Genomic DNA, 13543 nt, shown 5'->3' with positions numbered 1-13543 from the left:
GGTTCCTTCCTGGGGAGCCCCAGCCTGTTCCAAGGGGTCAAAGACCTTCCCAGGAAGCCCCAGCCTGTGCTGGGGGGCACCAGGTTCCTTCCTGGGGAGCCCCAGCCTGTTCCAGGGGGTCAAAGACCTTCCCAGGAAGCCTCAGCCTGTCCTGGGTGGCACCAGGTTCCTTCCTGGGGAGCCCCAGCCTGCTCCCCTGCTGCACTCTGACCCTGTGCCCCTCCTGCAGATACTACCTGTGCCTGCAGCTCCGTGCCGACATCATCACGGGGCGCCTGCCCTGCTCCTTCGTCACCCACGCCCTGCTGGGCTCCTACGCCGTCCAGGCCGAGCTGGGTGACCACGACACCGAGGAGCACGTGGGCAACTACGTGAGCGAGCTGCGCTTCGCCCCCAACCAGACGCGGGAGCTGGAGGAGCGCATCATGGAGCTGCACAAGACCTACCGGTGAGCCCCGGGAGGGGACAGCACAGGACAGCTGCCCCACGCCCCTGGGGCGCCCGGCCACGTGTCCCCCTCTCTGTCTCCCTGCAGGGGAATGACCCCCGGGGAAGCAGAGATCCACTTCCTGGAGAACGCCAAGAAGCTCTCCATGTACGGGGTGGACCTGCACCATGCCAAGGTACGGGGCTGGGGGCTGCCAGAGCGCTGCCCCTTGCCAGCCTGCTCCTGCCTCCTGCCCACTCTTCCTCCCACAGGGAAGGCTCCTGGCACAGCTCTGGCTGGCTCTGGGTGGCACCAGAGAAGCTCTGGAGATCAACCTCCACCAGCCTGGGGTTCAGTGCCCCCTCTGCCAGCCAGGCCCCCACAGCACTCTGCAGGAAGGATGTGGCACTGCTGGCCGGGCTGGCTCTTGCTGAGCTGCTGAGCTGTCCCCTCCTGTCCCCTTGCCTCCGCCAGGACTCGGAGGGCATCGACATCATGCTGGGCGTCTGCGCCAACGGCCTCCTCATCTACAGGGACCGGCTGCGCATCAACCGCTTCGCCTGGCCCAAGATCCTCAAGATTTCCTACAAGAGGAGCAACTTCTACATCAAGATTCGCCCGGGGGAGGTGCGTGCCAGGTGCTGGTGCAGCCCCTAGGTGCCTGTCCTGAGGCACTGGGGCTGATGGTGAGGATTTCCTCACCTGGCTCCAGCCTCTGCTCCAAGGATCCCACGTTTATGACCATGCTGGCCAAGAGAGCACATCTCCTGTGGCATGGATTTTCTTCCATGTGCTCTCGTGACTTCAGCAGCTGAAGGACCCCGGGATCCCATCCCTGACAGACATCGTGACCCTGCTGGCCAGGGAGCTTGCCCAGGAATGGGGGTTGAGGGCCATTTTTGTCACATCTTCACAAAAAATAATCAGGAAGCTTTTTCATTAATTTTCAGACTTTATTTTCGCTCTTTTATGGTGGGAAAATGCATTTCCACCCACGTGTTCCAGCAGGCTGGAGGGCAAGGACAGCACACCTGGGAGTGATGCCCTCAGACCAAAACAGCTGTAAAAGCTTTCTGTTTCTTGAGGGAATTTACCTTGCACTGAAAAGCCATTTGCAGCTGAGGATAGTGCTTCGGCCAGAGGTGTGGGGTGTATCCCATCACCCTGCTGGGCATGCTGCTGGGCATGGACCATCCCAGCACAGATTTGAAGAAGACTTTTGGGTTTTTTTGAACGGTTATGGCTCCTGCCAGGGGAACCCGAGGGCCTTGGCAAGGTGCTGTCCTGCCATGTCCCCCAGGGCAGGATGTGCCTGTAACAGCCTGTCTCTGTCTCCCCCAAGTACGAACAGTTTGAGAGCACCATTGGCTTCAAGCTGCCCAACCACCGCTCGGCCAAGAGGCTCTGGAAGGTCTGCATAGAGCATCACACCTTCTTCAGGTGAGGAACCTTCTCCAGGCCTCCTTTCCCGGAGGCAGGCACGCTCCTGCTCCTGCCACAGCGGGTGCGCATGGGGGGCCTGACCGGGGCTCGCTGACACCATCCCACCCCTGTGACCCCTAGGCTGGTGTCCCCAGAGCCACCCCCCAAGGGCTTCCTGGTGATGGGCTCCAAGTTTCGGTACAGCGGGCGCACGCAGGCGCAGACGCGCCAGGCCAGCGCCCTCATCGACCGCCCCGCGCCCTTCTTCGAGCGCTCCTCCAGCAAACGCTACACCATGTCCCGCAGCCTGGACGGAGGTACGGCCCCCCTGGGACAGGGAGGGACCCTGCTCTGCTGCCAGCAACCAGGGGAAGCTGCCCGGCCTCGCTGGGCGGGGTCACAGCAGCATCAGGCTTCCTTCTGGAGGCTGTCCCCAGCCGCATCCCCCGGCACAGGGGCTGTCCCCTCCCCAAGGGATAGCTCACACTGTGGGGACATGGCAGGGCCGGGGTCAGGCAGCTTGGGGACACATCACCCCCTCCCCTGTGCCCTGCGACTCCTGGGACCATCTGCCCCAGGTGTGAGCTGGCAGGGGCAGCAGGGCTGGGGCAGCAGCGGGGTGGCAGGGCTGGGGTGACCCGGCTATTCCCTGTGGGCAGAGTTCTCGCGCCCAGCCTCCGTCAGCGAGAACCACGACGCCGGGCCCGAGGGTGAGAAGCAGGATGAGGATGGTGAGTTTGGCAGCAGGAGACGCTCTGAGACGGAGGATGAGGAGGTGACCACCCCAACGAAGATCAAGGAGCTGAAGGTACAGCCGAGGTGGGCAGAGGAGGGTGGGGGTGGAGGGGTCGGCAGGCAGGGCCTGGGCACAGGCAGGAAGGGTCACTCGGGGCAGGGTCCCTGCAGCCCTGTCGCTGTCAGCTGTGCCCCAGGCTGGTGGCACTCTTGGCATGTGGCTCTTGGCCCCACCAGTGGAAGTGGAGCTGTCACAGGGGTTCAGCTTAACTTGGATTCCCCAGAGCCCTCCAGGTGGTCTCAAGGCTCATCCCCTGGCAGGGCTGGACCTGGGAGCAGCCCGGTTCTGGGACAGGGACGGGGATGGGGACAGGCTGAGCACATCAGTGCCCACCACTGCCTGGGCACAGCCCACCCCTTCCTGCCCTGGTCCCTGGGCTGTCCCAGCCCATTTCAGCCCCATGCTGGGAGGGGAGGGGGGTCCCTACCAGCCCATCAACTTAACTGTGGTGTTTGTGACAAGTGCCCTCAACTGACCCTGCTGGTTACTTTTAACCCTCTCTTTGCTGCCAGCCGGAGCACGAAACAACCCCCAGGCACAAGCAGGAGGTATTCTCTCTCTGGAGTATCTTAGTCCTCATTGGTGCATCATATTGTCCATCCTTCCCAAAACAAGTCCATGTGGCACCCTATTTACTGGAATACAAGATGCACCGGGCCGGGGGTTGGGTGCTGGAGGAGCCCGAGGAACAGACAGCTGGGGATCAGCTGTGGCATCTTCTATCCCACTAAGTAAGGTGGTCCTGATCGTACCTGTGAGCAAGAGCCCTCCCAAGGGCAGGAGAGCCCCTGGCCCACTGGGATGACCTGGCTTCTGCTCGTGTTCCTGACCCCGCCGTGTCCTCGCCGTGTGTCTCCTCTCCTGTGGAGCTGGTCCCATCCTCCTGCTGGCACCCGACCACGCTCTGCTCCTGCCTGACCCAAACTGCCTCATCCCCCCTGCCCAGCTCTCCTGCAGCCCCCCGAGAGCTGGGCTGGGGCTCCCCAAACGCTGTGGCTGCCATCCCACCCCCACAGGGGCCAAGAGGCTCTGAGCTGCCTGAGGGGGACCAGCACTGGCACCAGCCCTGTGCCTGCCCGCCCGCCCTGAGAGGGGCCGAGCAGAGAGGGAGGCTGAGCCCTCCCTGCACAAGCTGTGCCTGCGGTGGCCCCTCAGGAACCATTTGTCCTGGCCTCAAATCCAGGGCTGCTCCCCGGGGGTTCCCCTCCGTGAGCAGAGATCCCGGCTGGAGCTGCCAACGGGAGCGAGCACGGCCAGGGGATGGAGTTGGCCACGCTGGCAGCACCCAGTGCAGCCCCGCCAGGGGTGGGCACCAGCCCCGACCCCCGCCCGCCTCATCGCTTGCCCACTGCATGTGCATGTGCTGCGCCCAGCCCAGAGGTGGGCACACCTGAGCCCTCCTCAGCTCGGACATGCGGGGCCAGGGCGGGATTTCTCCTGAGCTGTGCTGGAAAATTCGGTGGGGCTTTTCCTGGGACTCTCACGGGTCTCTGCTCTGTTGCCGAGGAGGTACCGGGGAGGTGTTTATGGGCCTCCTTTTGAACCTCAGGAGAGCTTTGGGTTTGGGTTGGAGGCAGAAGCCAGGTTCCTACTGGGAGCCGGTTTGCCCACCTCTGCGGCGGGACGAGGGGGCCACCCCGGCGCCTGTGCCCTCACCGAGCCACGCTCCGACACCTGACCCCTCTCCCCTGAGCGCTCTGAGCTGTCCTCTCTCCACAGCAGATCAGACCCACCCCACCCTGGGCTGCTCCACGGGGATCCAGGCCTGGATCCGTGCTGGACATCCCTGCCCAGCCCTGGACCTCCACCCCTTTGTCAGGGCCTGCTCTGGAGGAGCTCTGCTGGAAATGCCGCTCGCCTGCCCTTCTGGGACGGAGCCTGGGCTCCCTTTGTGCCGGGCATCAGAGAGCAGCACAGGCTGCTGGTGCTTCCAGCAGGGCCCCATTCCTTGCTGATCCCGAGGGAGAGCCCACTCTCCCCTCCAGGAGGCTTTAGCTTGTCTCCAGCCAGGAGGACGCAGAGCCCTGGAGATGCCACACACGTTCGGCCCCGTGCTGCCCTTCTGCTGCTGCCTGCAGTGAAAGACCTGCTCCCTCTCCTACAGTGAGGCCTGCAGGCCAGGGTGCTCCACTGTGCTCCTCATTTGCGCTCCTCATTTGGCTAAATTCCAGCCCAGTGTGAAGCCAACCCTCCCAGTGCCCCTGCTCATCTCTTTGGACTTGGCTGATGCTTTAACCACCTCTCTCTTCCTCTCTCCTTCCCAAGTTTTTAGACAAGCCAGAGGATGTTTTGCTGAAGCATCAGGCCAGCATCAATGAGCTGAAGCGGACCCTGAAGGAGCCCAACAGCAAACTGGTTCACAGGGACCGGGACAGGAGGCTGCCTTCCTCACCAGCCTCTTCCTCACCCAAGCACGAGGATGAAACACCAAAGGGAACCCCTGAAAAGGCCACTGAGGTTTGTTCTGCTGCTTCTCTTCCAGAGAGGATCAGGATCTGTTGGGGAGGAGTCCCTCAGCTCGGGGGCTCTGCTGCGGTGCTGCCCTGAGGGAGCACGGTGGGAGTGACGTGCTGGGGACAGGGGTGTTGTCTCTAAGTTTTTGAACCATTTTCACTGCTGGGGGGGATCTCCCAGGCAGGGGACTCAACAGCCCTTGTCTGCAGGTGTTTTGGGGCTACCTGAGAGGTGGGCTGTGGCTCTGGTGGCCCATAGGGTGGGGTTTTGCTCACCCTTGTCACGGGCAGCCTGTGGGGCAGTGCCAGCGCAGCTCTTGCCCAGGGGTGTCCCTGGCAGAGCAGGACCAGGCCCCTGTGCAGAGGTGCCCCGTGGTGCTCTCAGCAGTGGAACCTGGGTGGTGGGAGGAGGTGGAAGATAAGTGGTGCCACGCTGGCATCCCACACCCACATCCTCCCTTCTGGGCATTCTGCACACTGCCTTTGGGACCACGGGGGCGACAGGAGAGCGCTGCAGTTGGGGTGCCAGGACAGAGCCCCCGGTGCTGGAGGGGTGTGGACGTGGCACAGCTGGGCTCTGTGCAGTCAGCATGCGACAAGAGTGTCCCCACTGCCAGCCTGGATGCCCTGACCCTGCCAGGGACCCTCCCTGCCTGCTGTCCCCTGTGGGGCTCTGAGCCAGTGCTGTGCCCGCAGCAGGGGACGTGGCCCCGGGAGGGTGGGTGCCACTCGTGGGGCTGCTCTGCCCTGGCTGCCCCCTGCCATGGACAGGGCACAGGCTCTGCAGGGAATTCGGGATGTGCCCATGCTCCTGCTGGGCCCCCCCAGCCCTGCCCGGAGGTGGGGGCTGCAGGGGGGCTGTGGCCCCTCAGCAAAGCGCTCGGCTGGGGAGAGGAAAAGGGGCTTTCCCCCACATTGCTTTTACCATGGAATGTATCCGGTGCAGAGATATGAATGGAGCATCTAAAGCTGGCACAGCTGTGACCTCTGTCCATCTATCTATCCATCCTTCCATCCATCCACCCACCCACCCTTTGTTCCTTCATTCCTTCTCAAATTCTCCCTTTCTCTCTCTCTCTCTCTCTCTTTGTCTCTCTCTGTCTCTGTCTCCCTCTCTCTCTCCCCATGGGTGCTGGGGTTTCCGTGCTGGCACAGATGATGGAAGAGGACACCTTAGACGATTTTGCATCTGAGCATGGAGCTTCCCTAAGCATGGAGTCTTTCACGCAGAAAAGCCTTGTCTCCTCTCCTGAGGTTGTCACCATCCCCTCTCCCCCCCACCCCTCACTCTCACCGTGGGGGTCTCCAGCCTGCTGAGGGGTCTTGTGCCCTCTGAGCAGAGCTGCCCGTGGGTGGGTCCCCTCTCTGGTGACAGGCAGGACTCCTCCCAGGACAGGGCTGCTGGTGAATCCTCTCCCCTGGCTGTTCCTGCGGGGCTCTGGGATGTGGTCCTGGAGAGAGCTCCCAGTGCTGCTGTGGGGCCATGCTGGAGCCCAGTGCTGAGGGTCCCCAGGCAGGGGTGGCCTGGTGGCCTGGTGCCAGCAGCCTCAGGCTGTCCTGGCTGCAGCTGGAATTCCCTAGGCCCAGGCACGCTGACAAAGCATCCTTGGAGGCATCCTGGGACCCTGCCTGTGCACAGCCAGGTCACGCTCCATCGGCGTGAGGGCTGTGAGCTCTCAGCACCCCTTGTGTGCGGGTTCAGATCAGGGCAGGGGACAGCCGAGGGTGGTGCCTTCACTGAGCAGAAGCAGGCTGGGGTTTGAGCCTTGCTTCTGGTGTGGTTGGCCCCAGGGACACGCGGTGCTGGGACACTTGTCCTGCCTGAGCACCCCAGGGAGGGGCAGAGGCAGAGGGCTGGGGGACAGGCTGGGCACATTCGTGCTCCACATGGATGCCCCTCAGTCCATGCAAAAGTCACTAGCACAGGCAGGAGCCTGAACCTGGGCCAGCTGAAGCAGTCCCCAGGAGGCAGGATGGGTGTCAGGGAGGGCTTGGGCACAGCCTGGGCTTCAGCAAGGATATGGCACCTTCAACAGAGCAGCAGCATCTCCTGGTCCACGCTGGCACGTTGCAGTATTTCAGAGCTGGAGGGCAGAAGCAGCAGCTGTGAGGTGCACACACATCTCTTGAGCCAGTCTTGCCCTTGGTGTGCCCAGCCTGAGCTGGGGTGCAGGTGCTAAGGTGGCCTCACGAGTGGTTTCTCTCCAGGCATCTGTGCCTGAGACTCAGCGCTGGCATGTCCCCACATATCCCCACAGGCCAGAGCCCACAGTCTCCATGAGAGATTCATGGCCCCAAAGGGTGATGGCACAAGGATGGCACACTGCAGAGCCTGGAGCTCTCATCACTGCCAGAATGCCCCCATGGCTGCGTGGTCTGTCACCCCAGGCTCTTCCATCCCTCTGTCCCCACTCCTGCTGGAGGACAGGAGCGCTGGGCTGGGCAGTGCCAGGAGCCTGTCCGGCTGTGAGAGTGTATTGTCCCACCATCTCAGATCCCCTCATTATCCTTGCCTGAGGCTCGTGCTTTCCCCGAAGGTGAGCTGGGTCTCCCCCAGAGCAGAGAAGGGCACCAGGGGCACTGAAGGGTGCCCAGGGGAGAAGCCTCCTGCGTGCCCGGGGCTCTCCGGGGTTGTGGCCCCCGTTGGCGGGGCAGAGGCTGTCTCTGCTCCCTGCTGTCACCTTTTCTTTCTGTCTCTTGTGCTGCCTAGGCCACAGCAGGAGTGTCCCAGTTGCTCCTGTCCCTAGAGCAGATGCGGAGGGAGGGAGGGACGGCAGGGAAGTGTGAAAGTCACTTTTCCCTCGGGAAGTCAGGGCTGGTCTCTGGACAGAGCCTTCCCAGCATCATCCCTTCAGAGGCAGCTCTGCCGTGGCTCCATCCTCCAGCCCACTGACCTGCAGGGCTCACGAGTGCCCCACTTCCCTGGGGGATGTGCCCCAGTATCCAGAGATTGGCTCCAAGCATCCCCCAGAGCCCTCAGGCTCTGGAGACACAAGGGCTGCCCTGAGCTGCGGCTGGAGCTGGCACTGAGCCCTCCAGAGCAGAGTTCACATCACACCAAGGAGTAGCCGGATGTCCCTTGAGCTGGGCTGTGCTCATCTCAAGAGTCTGAGGAGAAGGAAGGAGCTGGTCTGGAAATAAATTTGAAGCTTTGGGGTTTTCCTGTCTGGTGAAGAGGTCCTGTCATGGATGAACATGTTCCAGGCTTCAGACTTTTTGATCTACAACATTTCTCTTGGGCCCTAACTCAGAGGAGGAGCCTGAAGAAACTCATTCCCTTTGCCCAGGGAAGGTCTCCTCTGGACTCTGGTTTGCAGCCTCACAAGAGGGATGAGAGGGCTTTGCTGAGGAGATTTGTACATGTGCCCACAACATGTCCATCCTTGTCCTGGTTGGGAACGGGTTCAGCAGTGGGACAGCAGGGCAGGAGCAGGAGCAGAGGCAGGAGCAGGAGAGAAGCTGCTGCACCCTCAGGAAAGTGAGGGTGTGGTGGCTGAGCCTGGCTGCTGAGCAGAAGGAGGCAGTGCTGAGGGAATGCCAGACACCAGCCCACGGAGCCTCCCAGCCAGTGGTGCTGCTGGCACGGGTCAAACCCAGCCGGGAACGACCACGGCGCAGCCCCGTGCCCCTGGCAGGCACTGACGGGCTCTGCTCCCATGTCCGTGGGCTGGGAAGGAACAGAAGCTGCGCTGGAGGCAGGTGTGGAGGAAGGGAGCTGGGGAGCAGCTGGGGCAGGGTAAGGGGCCGTGGGAGAGGCTCGGGCTGGGGTCAGGTCTCCTGCACACCCTGCAGGCTGCTCAGCGGGGCTGCCTGGCCAGGGCAGAGTCCCTGCCAAGGATCCCTCTGGCACCAGAGGAGGAGGGTGCCCTTGCTGCCCATCCCCGGGGATGTCCTGGCACTGCGAGGAGCTGGCGCCTCCCTGCCCTCAGGGGTGGGTGTTCTCTTGGGGGCTGTGCCCCAGCGCAGCCCCCGGGTGCTTCCCTGCAGGCTCCCGGGGATTTTGGGGGGCAGAGGGGATCTTGGCAGAGCCTGGGGCAGCTGCCAACGGAGCTCTGCTTCCTCTGGCACCTGGCAGAGAAGGCAGCAGCTGGGAATGGCATTTTTCTGCTGGGGGCTTGCACTGATTTCTGATTTCCTTGCGGGAGCTCTTCCACTAGTAACTGGCTTTCCTCTTTTCTTTCTCTCCTCTAATATTATCTTCCCTTCCCTCCCTCTGGCTCTGCTCCCCTCTGCCCCCCGTGTCCCCTTCTCCAGTATCAAACACTAGGTGTGCATTTTGGGTGCAACTGCTCTAAACATTCCCCCCGGCCCCCGGCATGGGGCGAGGCTCACGTTTCCATGGATCACTGGTCCTGGGTGGAGCTGGGAGCGGACCGGCAGCCCCCTGCCCGGGCCTGCAGTGCATCCTGGTGCCCCCGAGGGCCGTCCTCGCCCCTGCTGCAGGCTGTGCCAGGCAGGCTGTGCCAGGGGCAGTGCCAGTCCCACGGGGAGCCCCAGCACTGCTCTCCACATGCTGCCAGGGGTGGCTGAGCTGCCTCACTGTGCAGATGTTCTCCTGCCACTCTTTTCCCATGAGTTATTTCCTACCTGCTGTTCCAAAAGCAGCTGGATTTTAGCAGTGCTTTGTCCTTGGCACTCCTGAGGCCTTTAGCTGACGTACAGGATGAGCACGTGGATGTACAAGGTGTCCCTGGCAGCAGTGACCTGGTGTCCTCTGCCAGCAGCACGGTGACATTCGCTGTGTCCATGCTGCAGGATGCTCCGTGGCCTTTGCTTGGTCCTGCTGCTGAGCCCGTGGTCTTTTACACTTCACAGGGAACCTTTCCCAGGTGACAGTTTCTCAACACTTGTTTTCAGCATGGCTGGGTTCTGAGGAGATGTCCCTGATGAGCTGGAAAGGAGGGATGGCCTTTGGGGGAATCTGAGCTGCAGCATATGGTAGGAAAGGGACAGGGCCTTGCTGATGGCTTCAGGTGGATTCTTTCCCTACTCATGCTCGTGGCAGCCTGACCCATTCTTAGGGCACATGGATGAAGCTGAGAGTGAAGCTACCCAAAACCCAGGGCCTTGCTTCCAATGAAATCTCAGCCCTGAGAATTGCCAGAGGCAGCTGAAAACAAGGGGGCAGCCAGCTGTGTGCCCCTGCCTCTGCAGAGACCCCAGTGGCTGTCACTGTGTCTGCTGGGAGCTTCACTCCCACTCTGTGCCACCAACCCAGCCCCAGGTACCTCAGGTGTGTCCGAGAGCCGCTAGCCAGAGCAAAGCACTGTCCCCAGAGAGGCCACACTGGCTCAGTCCCCAGTGTGGCATCAGCCCCTTACTTGCAGTCCCTCTCTCTATCAATGAGTTCCAGGCTCTTTGTACAGAGCCTCAACTCTGGCTTTGATAATAACAATAATAATAATAATAACAATGACAATGATGATGATGATAATGATGACGATGACGTAGCCAGCCCTGTGCCAGGCAGACCAGCTGTGCCACTCGTGCCAGCAGCAGTCGGGGTCGGGGTGTCTGATGCGTTTAACTCTTCTTGCTCCAATTGCAATACAGGGCTCGGAGCACTGGGTATTTATAGAGAGAGAAGCCCCTAGGCTGGAAGCTGTAGCTCTGAGGAAAACTCTGAGAGCCAAGACGGAAGAAGCACATGCAGGGACCTCGGAGGGGAGCACGAGTGGGAGCCTGATGAAAGTGGAGGTGACGGCAGGGAAAGCCAAGGACGTGGCAGGCCAGGAAGAGCCAGCAGCTGCAGCCTCGGATACGAGGAAGAGAGCCAAAATGATTGCTAGTCCCGAGGATTTTGAGTCCGTGTGGGAGGATGAGCTCTATGAGAAGGAAAGCAGGGGGGAGCCCAGCCCAGGGGCGGCACATCCGCTCGCTGAGAGCGCGGAGGGGGAGCCCCAGGAGCCGGGCAAAGGCACAGCCACCAGGGAGCCAGGGCTGCCCAAGCCCTGTCAGCAGCCTGAAGAGAGGCAAAGGACCAAGATTTTGGAGCCAGAGCTTTGCCAGGGAGAAGGTGAGGTGCTCTCCAAAGAACGTGCTTCTGCAGCCTTCAGGAAGCAGGAGGCCAAAGTGCCACCCATGGCCCCAGAGCTCCTGAAAATTAAAGTGAAGGCTGGCGACGACAGCTCAGAGACTTCTGCAACCCAGAGGATCATCTACTTAGGAGATCCAGAGGGGGAGGAGAAGGACAGTAAAACACACCTGGTCTTGGGCACTGCTGGGTGGCTTGGCTTGGAGGAAAGACCAGAAGCCCCAGTAAACACATCTGGGGAGGGATCCGGGCACATGGCACCTGCAGAAGGGTTCCAACCCCTCTCCTCAGCAAGTCACCAACACAGGATAGTGTCTGGAAAACCCACCGGAGCACCAGAGCCGCCCGGGATGGGCTGTGATGGGACCAGCCTGGGGGGACGTCCCCTCTCAGGGTGGGAAGAGCTGTCCCTGCAGCCAGAGAAGGCACCTGGTGCTGCGCTGCCTGGGGGAGCACCCACGGGAAGTGAAGCCCTACCGTGTTCCCGGGAGGTGGGACCAGAGGAGACGGAGCTGCAGAGCCCAGTGGGAGGCTTGAAGCCGTGTGGGCTGGCAGGGGATGGCCCCAGGGCTGGGGAGCACAGAGGGAGCCCAGCACGGTCCGCAGACATCTGCCCAGCACTGGAGGGGCTCTCGGGAAGGGTTGGAGCAGACAGTGACAGGGAGGAAAGTGCCAGAGTGGTTCTTCAGATGGAAGAGATAGAGCCCAAGTCGCCTCCTTCACCAGCTGGGTCTCGGCAGGGCCACGCTCACACCATGGGGTTAGAGGGGGACAAACCCAGTGCTCCTGTCCCTCCACCCCTTCCCCAGAAACCCAGCCCTGTCCCTGCGGAGCTGTCTCCGGGCACGGAGCCTCAGGGCACGGACCTGTCCCTGGGCACCAGCCCTGCCAGAGAGGTGGCCATGCCCAAGGGTGTGAGCTCCTCCACGGAGGTGGCACTACCCAGGGGCACCGATCCTGAAGCTGAAGAACAATCCCAAACTCTGGGATTTGCCTCATGGAAACCCCACCAGGGGACAAGTCCTGTTACAGGAGAACCACCCCAAAACGCAGGCACTGCAGCAGAGTCGATCCAGGTCAGACACCCGGCCAGCAGGGAGGTGGCCCAGGACATGGACCCTGTCACAGCACAGAGCAATGTCCCTGCCACCGAAGAGCCACTACAGGAGGAGAAGCCCGTGATCAAAGAGCTCTTCCAGGGCTCAGGGTCAGGGAAGCCGACCAGAGATGAAGGCTCTGGGATGGAAGAACTGTCCCATGACAAAAGCCTTGGCATGGCTGAGCTGCCCCCCAAGGCAGAAGAAGCAGAACACCAGACTGAGACCATTCTGAGAGACGTGCCCAAAGAGGGCCCCGTGGCTAGAGGGCCTCTCCACACTGCAGATCCCACAGCACAAGAGCCACACCGGGACTCGGAGTTTAATGTAGGACAAGATCCACAGGGTGGGAGCCAGACAGTGGGAGAAAGCAGCAGGGACAGTGACCTGGCCCTGGGGCAGCCACCGCAGGATGAGTCTCCTCCCAGAGAAGCTGCTGATGCCCCACACTTCCAGTCCCCTGCAGCAGGATTGTGCCAAGGAAGCGAGACATGCCAGCTCTCTGCCCTGGGGAATGAAGGCGGGGCAGGACAATCGAATGCTGGAACACATCCAGCAGAGCCTGGGGTGTCAGTGTGCGTGGCTGGGCTGGCAGGAGCTGTGTCCCAGGAGCACGGGGGTGCCACCGTGGCCCCAGGAAACCAGCAGGACAGCGAGAGCTACAGGGAAACCTCCGTGGCCTCCAAGATCAAGATGTTTGAGCAAAGTGAAGTGGAGCGAAGGGAGGCCCAGGAGGGACAGGAGTGTGTGCCTGAAGCTGAGACACCGGTGACAGCCACGGGGAGGACAAATCTGGCAAAGGACGTGCCTTTGAGCACCGGCCTCGCCTCACCCCCTGCAGTGGGACCTGTGTCCAGTGTGGGCTCCTTGGCCCTCGGGCAAGGGGCTGCTTCAGGAGACACCTCCGAGCCTTGCTCCCTGAAGGAAAATGTCTCTGCTGACCCCGAGCACGAAGAAGACAGTGCCGACCTGGCCTCGCCCGACTCCGGCTGCGAGCTCACCCTGGCCGAGGCCGTGGTAACTCCACTGAACCGTCCGGACAGGACGTTCGTGCGCATGTTCTGTGGCTCTGCTCCTGTCCAGTGGCTCCTCACACATCCATTGACTGGCAGCAGGCGCTTTGCATCCCTGTCCTCTCTGTCTGTGTGTGTGGTCGGGCTTTACTGGCTGCATGCGCGGCCGCTGCCCAGTCGGTTCATCAGCTTTTGTTTTGCGCCCCCCCAACATTTTGCCTCCCTGGAGAATGCCGCTCGCTGAACCCAGGAGGGGCACCCGAGCTCCATGGCCGGGAGCAGGAGAGGGCGCCGGGGGGTG

At 61.9% G+C, this 13543-nt stretch overlaps 1 protein-coding gene across 14 annotated transcripts in view; it reads left to right on the top strand.

The window, feature by feature from the left end:
* EPB41L1 (erythrocyte membrane protein band 4.1 like 1) overlaps positions 1-13543 on the top strand; it is a 68033-nt gene that overhangs the window by 43364 nt on the left and 11126 nt on the right. For 6 of the 14 annotated variants that reach the window (XM_032126596.1, XM_032126594.1, XM_032126588.1 and 3 more), the window contains 10 exons: positions 230-448; positions 536-623; positions 902-1054; positions 1770-1867; positions 1991-2166; positions 2509-2657; positions 3158-3193; positions 4911-5102; positions 6254-6352; positions 10652-13246. In XM_032126596.1, the coding sequence (XP_031982487.1) occupies positions 230-448; positions 536-623; positions 902-1054; positions 1770-1867; positions 1991-2166; positions 2509-2657; positions 3158-3193; positions 4911-5102; positions 6254-6352; positions 10652-13246 (3805 nt within the window). The remainder of the gene's footprint in view (positions 1-229; positions 449-535; positions 624-901; positions 1055-1769; positions 1868-1990; positions 2167-2508; positions 2658-3157; positions 3194-4910; positions 5103-6253; positions 6353-10651; positions 13247-13543) is intronic. The other 8 variants (XM_032126602.1, XM_032126598.1, XM_032126597.1 and 5 more) reach the window with 5 other exon arrangements.

The sequence above is a fragment of the Corvus moneduloides genome, chromosome 17, assembly GCF_009650955.1.
Source record: "Corvus moneduloides isolate bCorMon1 chromosome 17, bCorMon1.pri, whole genome shotgun sequence".
NCBI lineage: Eukaryota > Metazoa > Chordata > Aves > Passeriformes > Corvidae > Corvus > Corvus moneduloides.
Note: the sequence above shows the minus strand (reverse complement) of the source record. Positions and strands in the feature narration are given on the sequence as shown.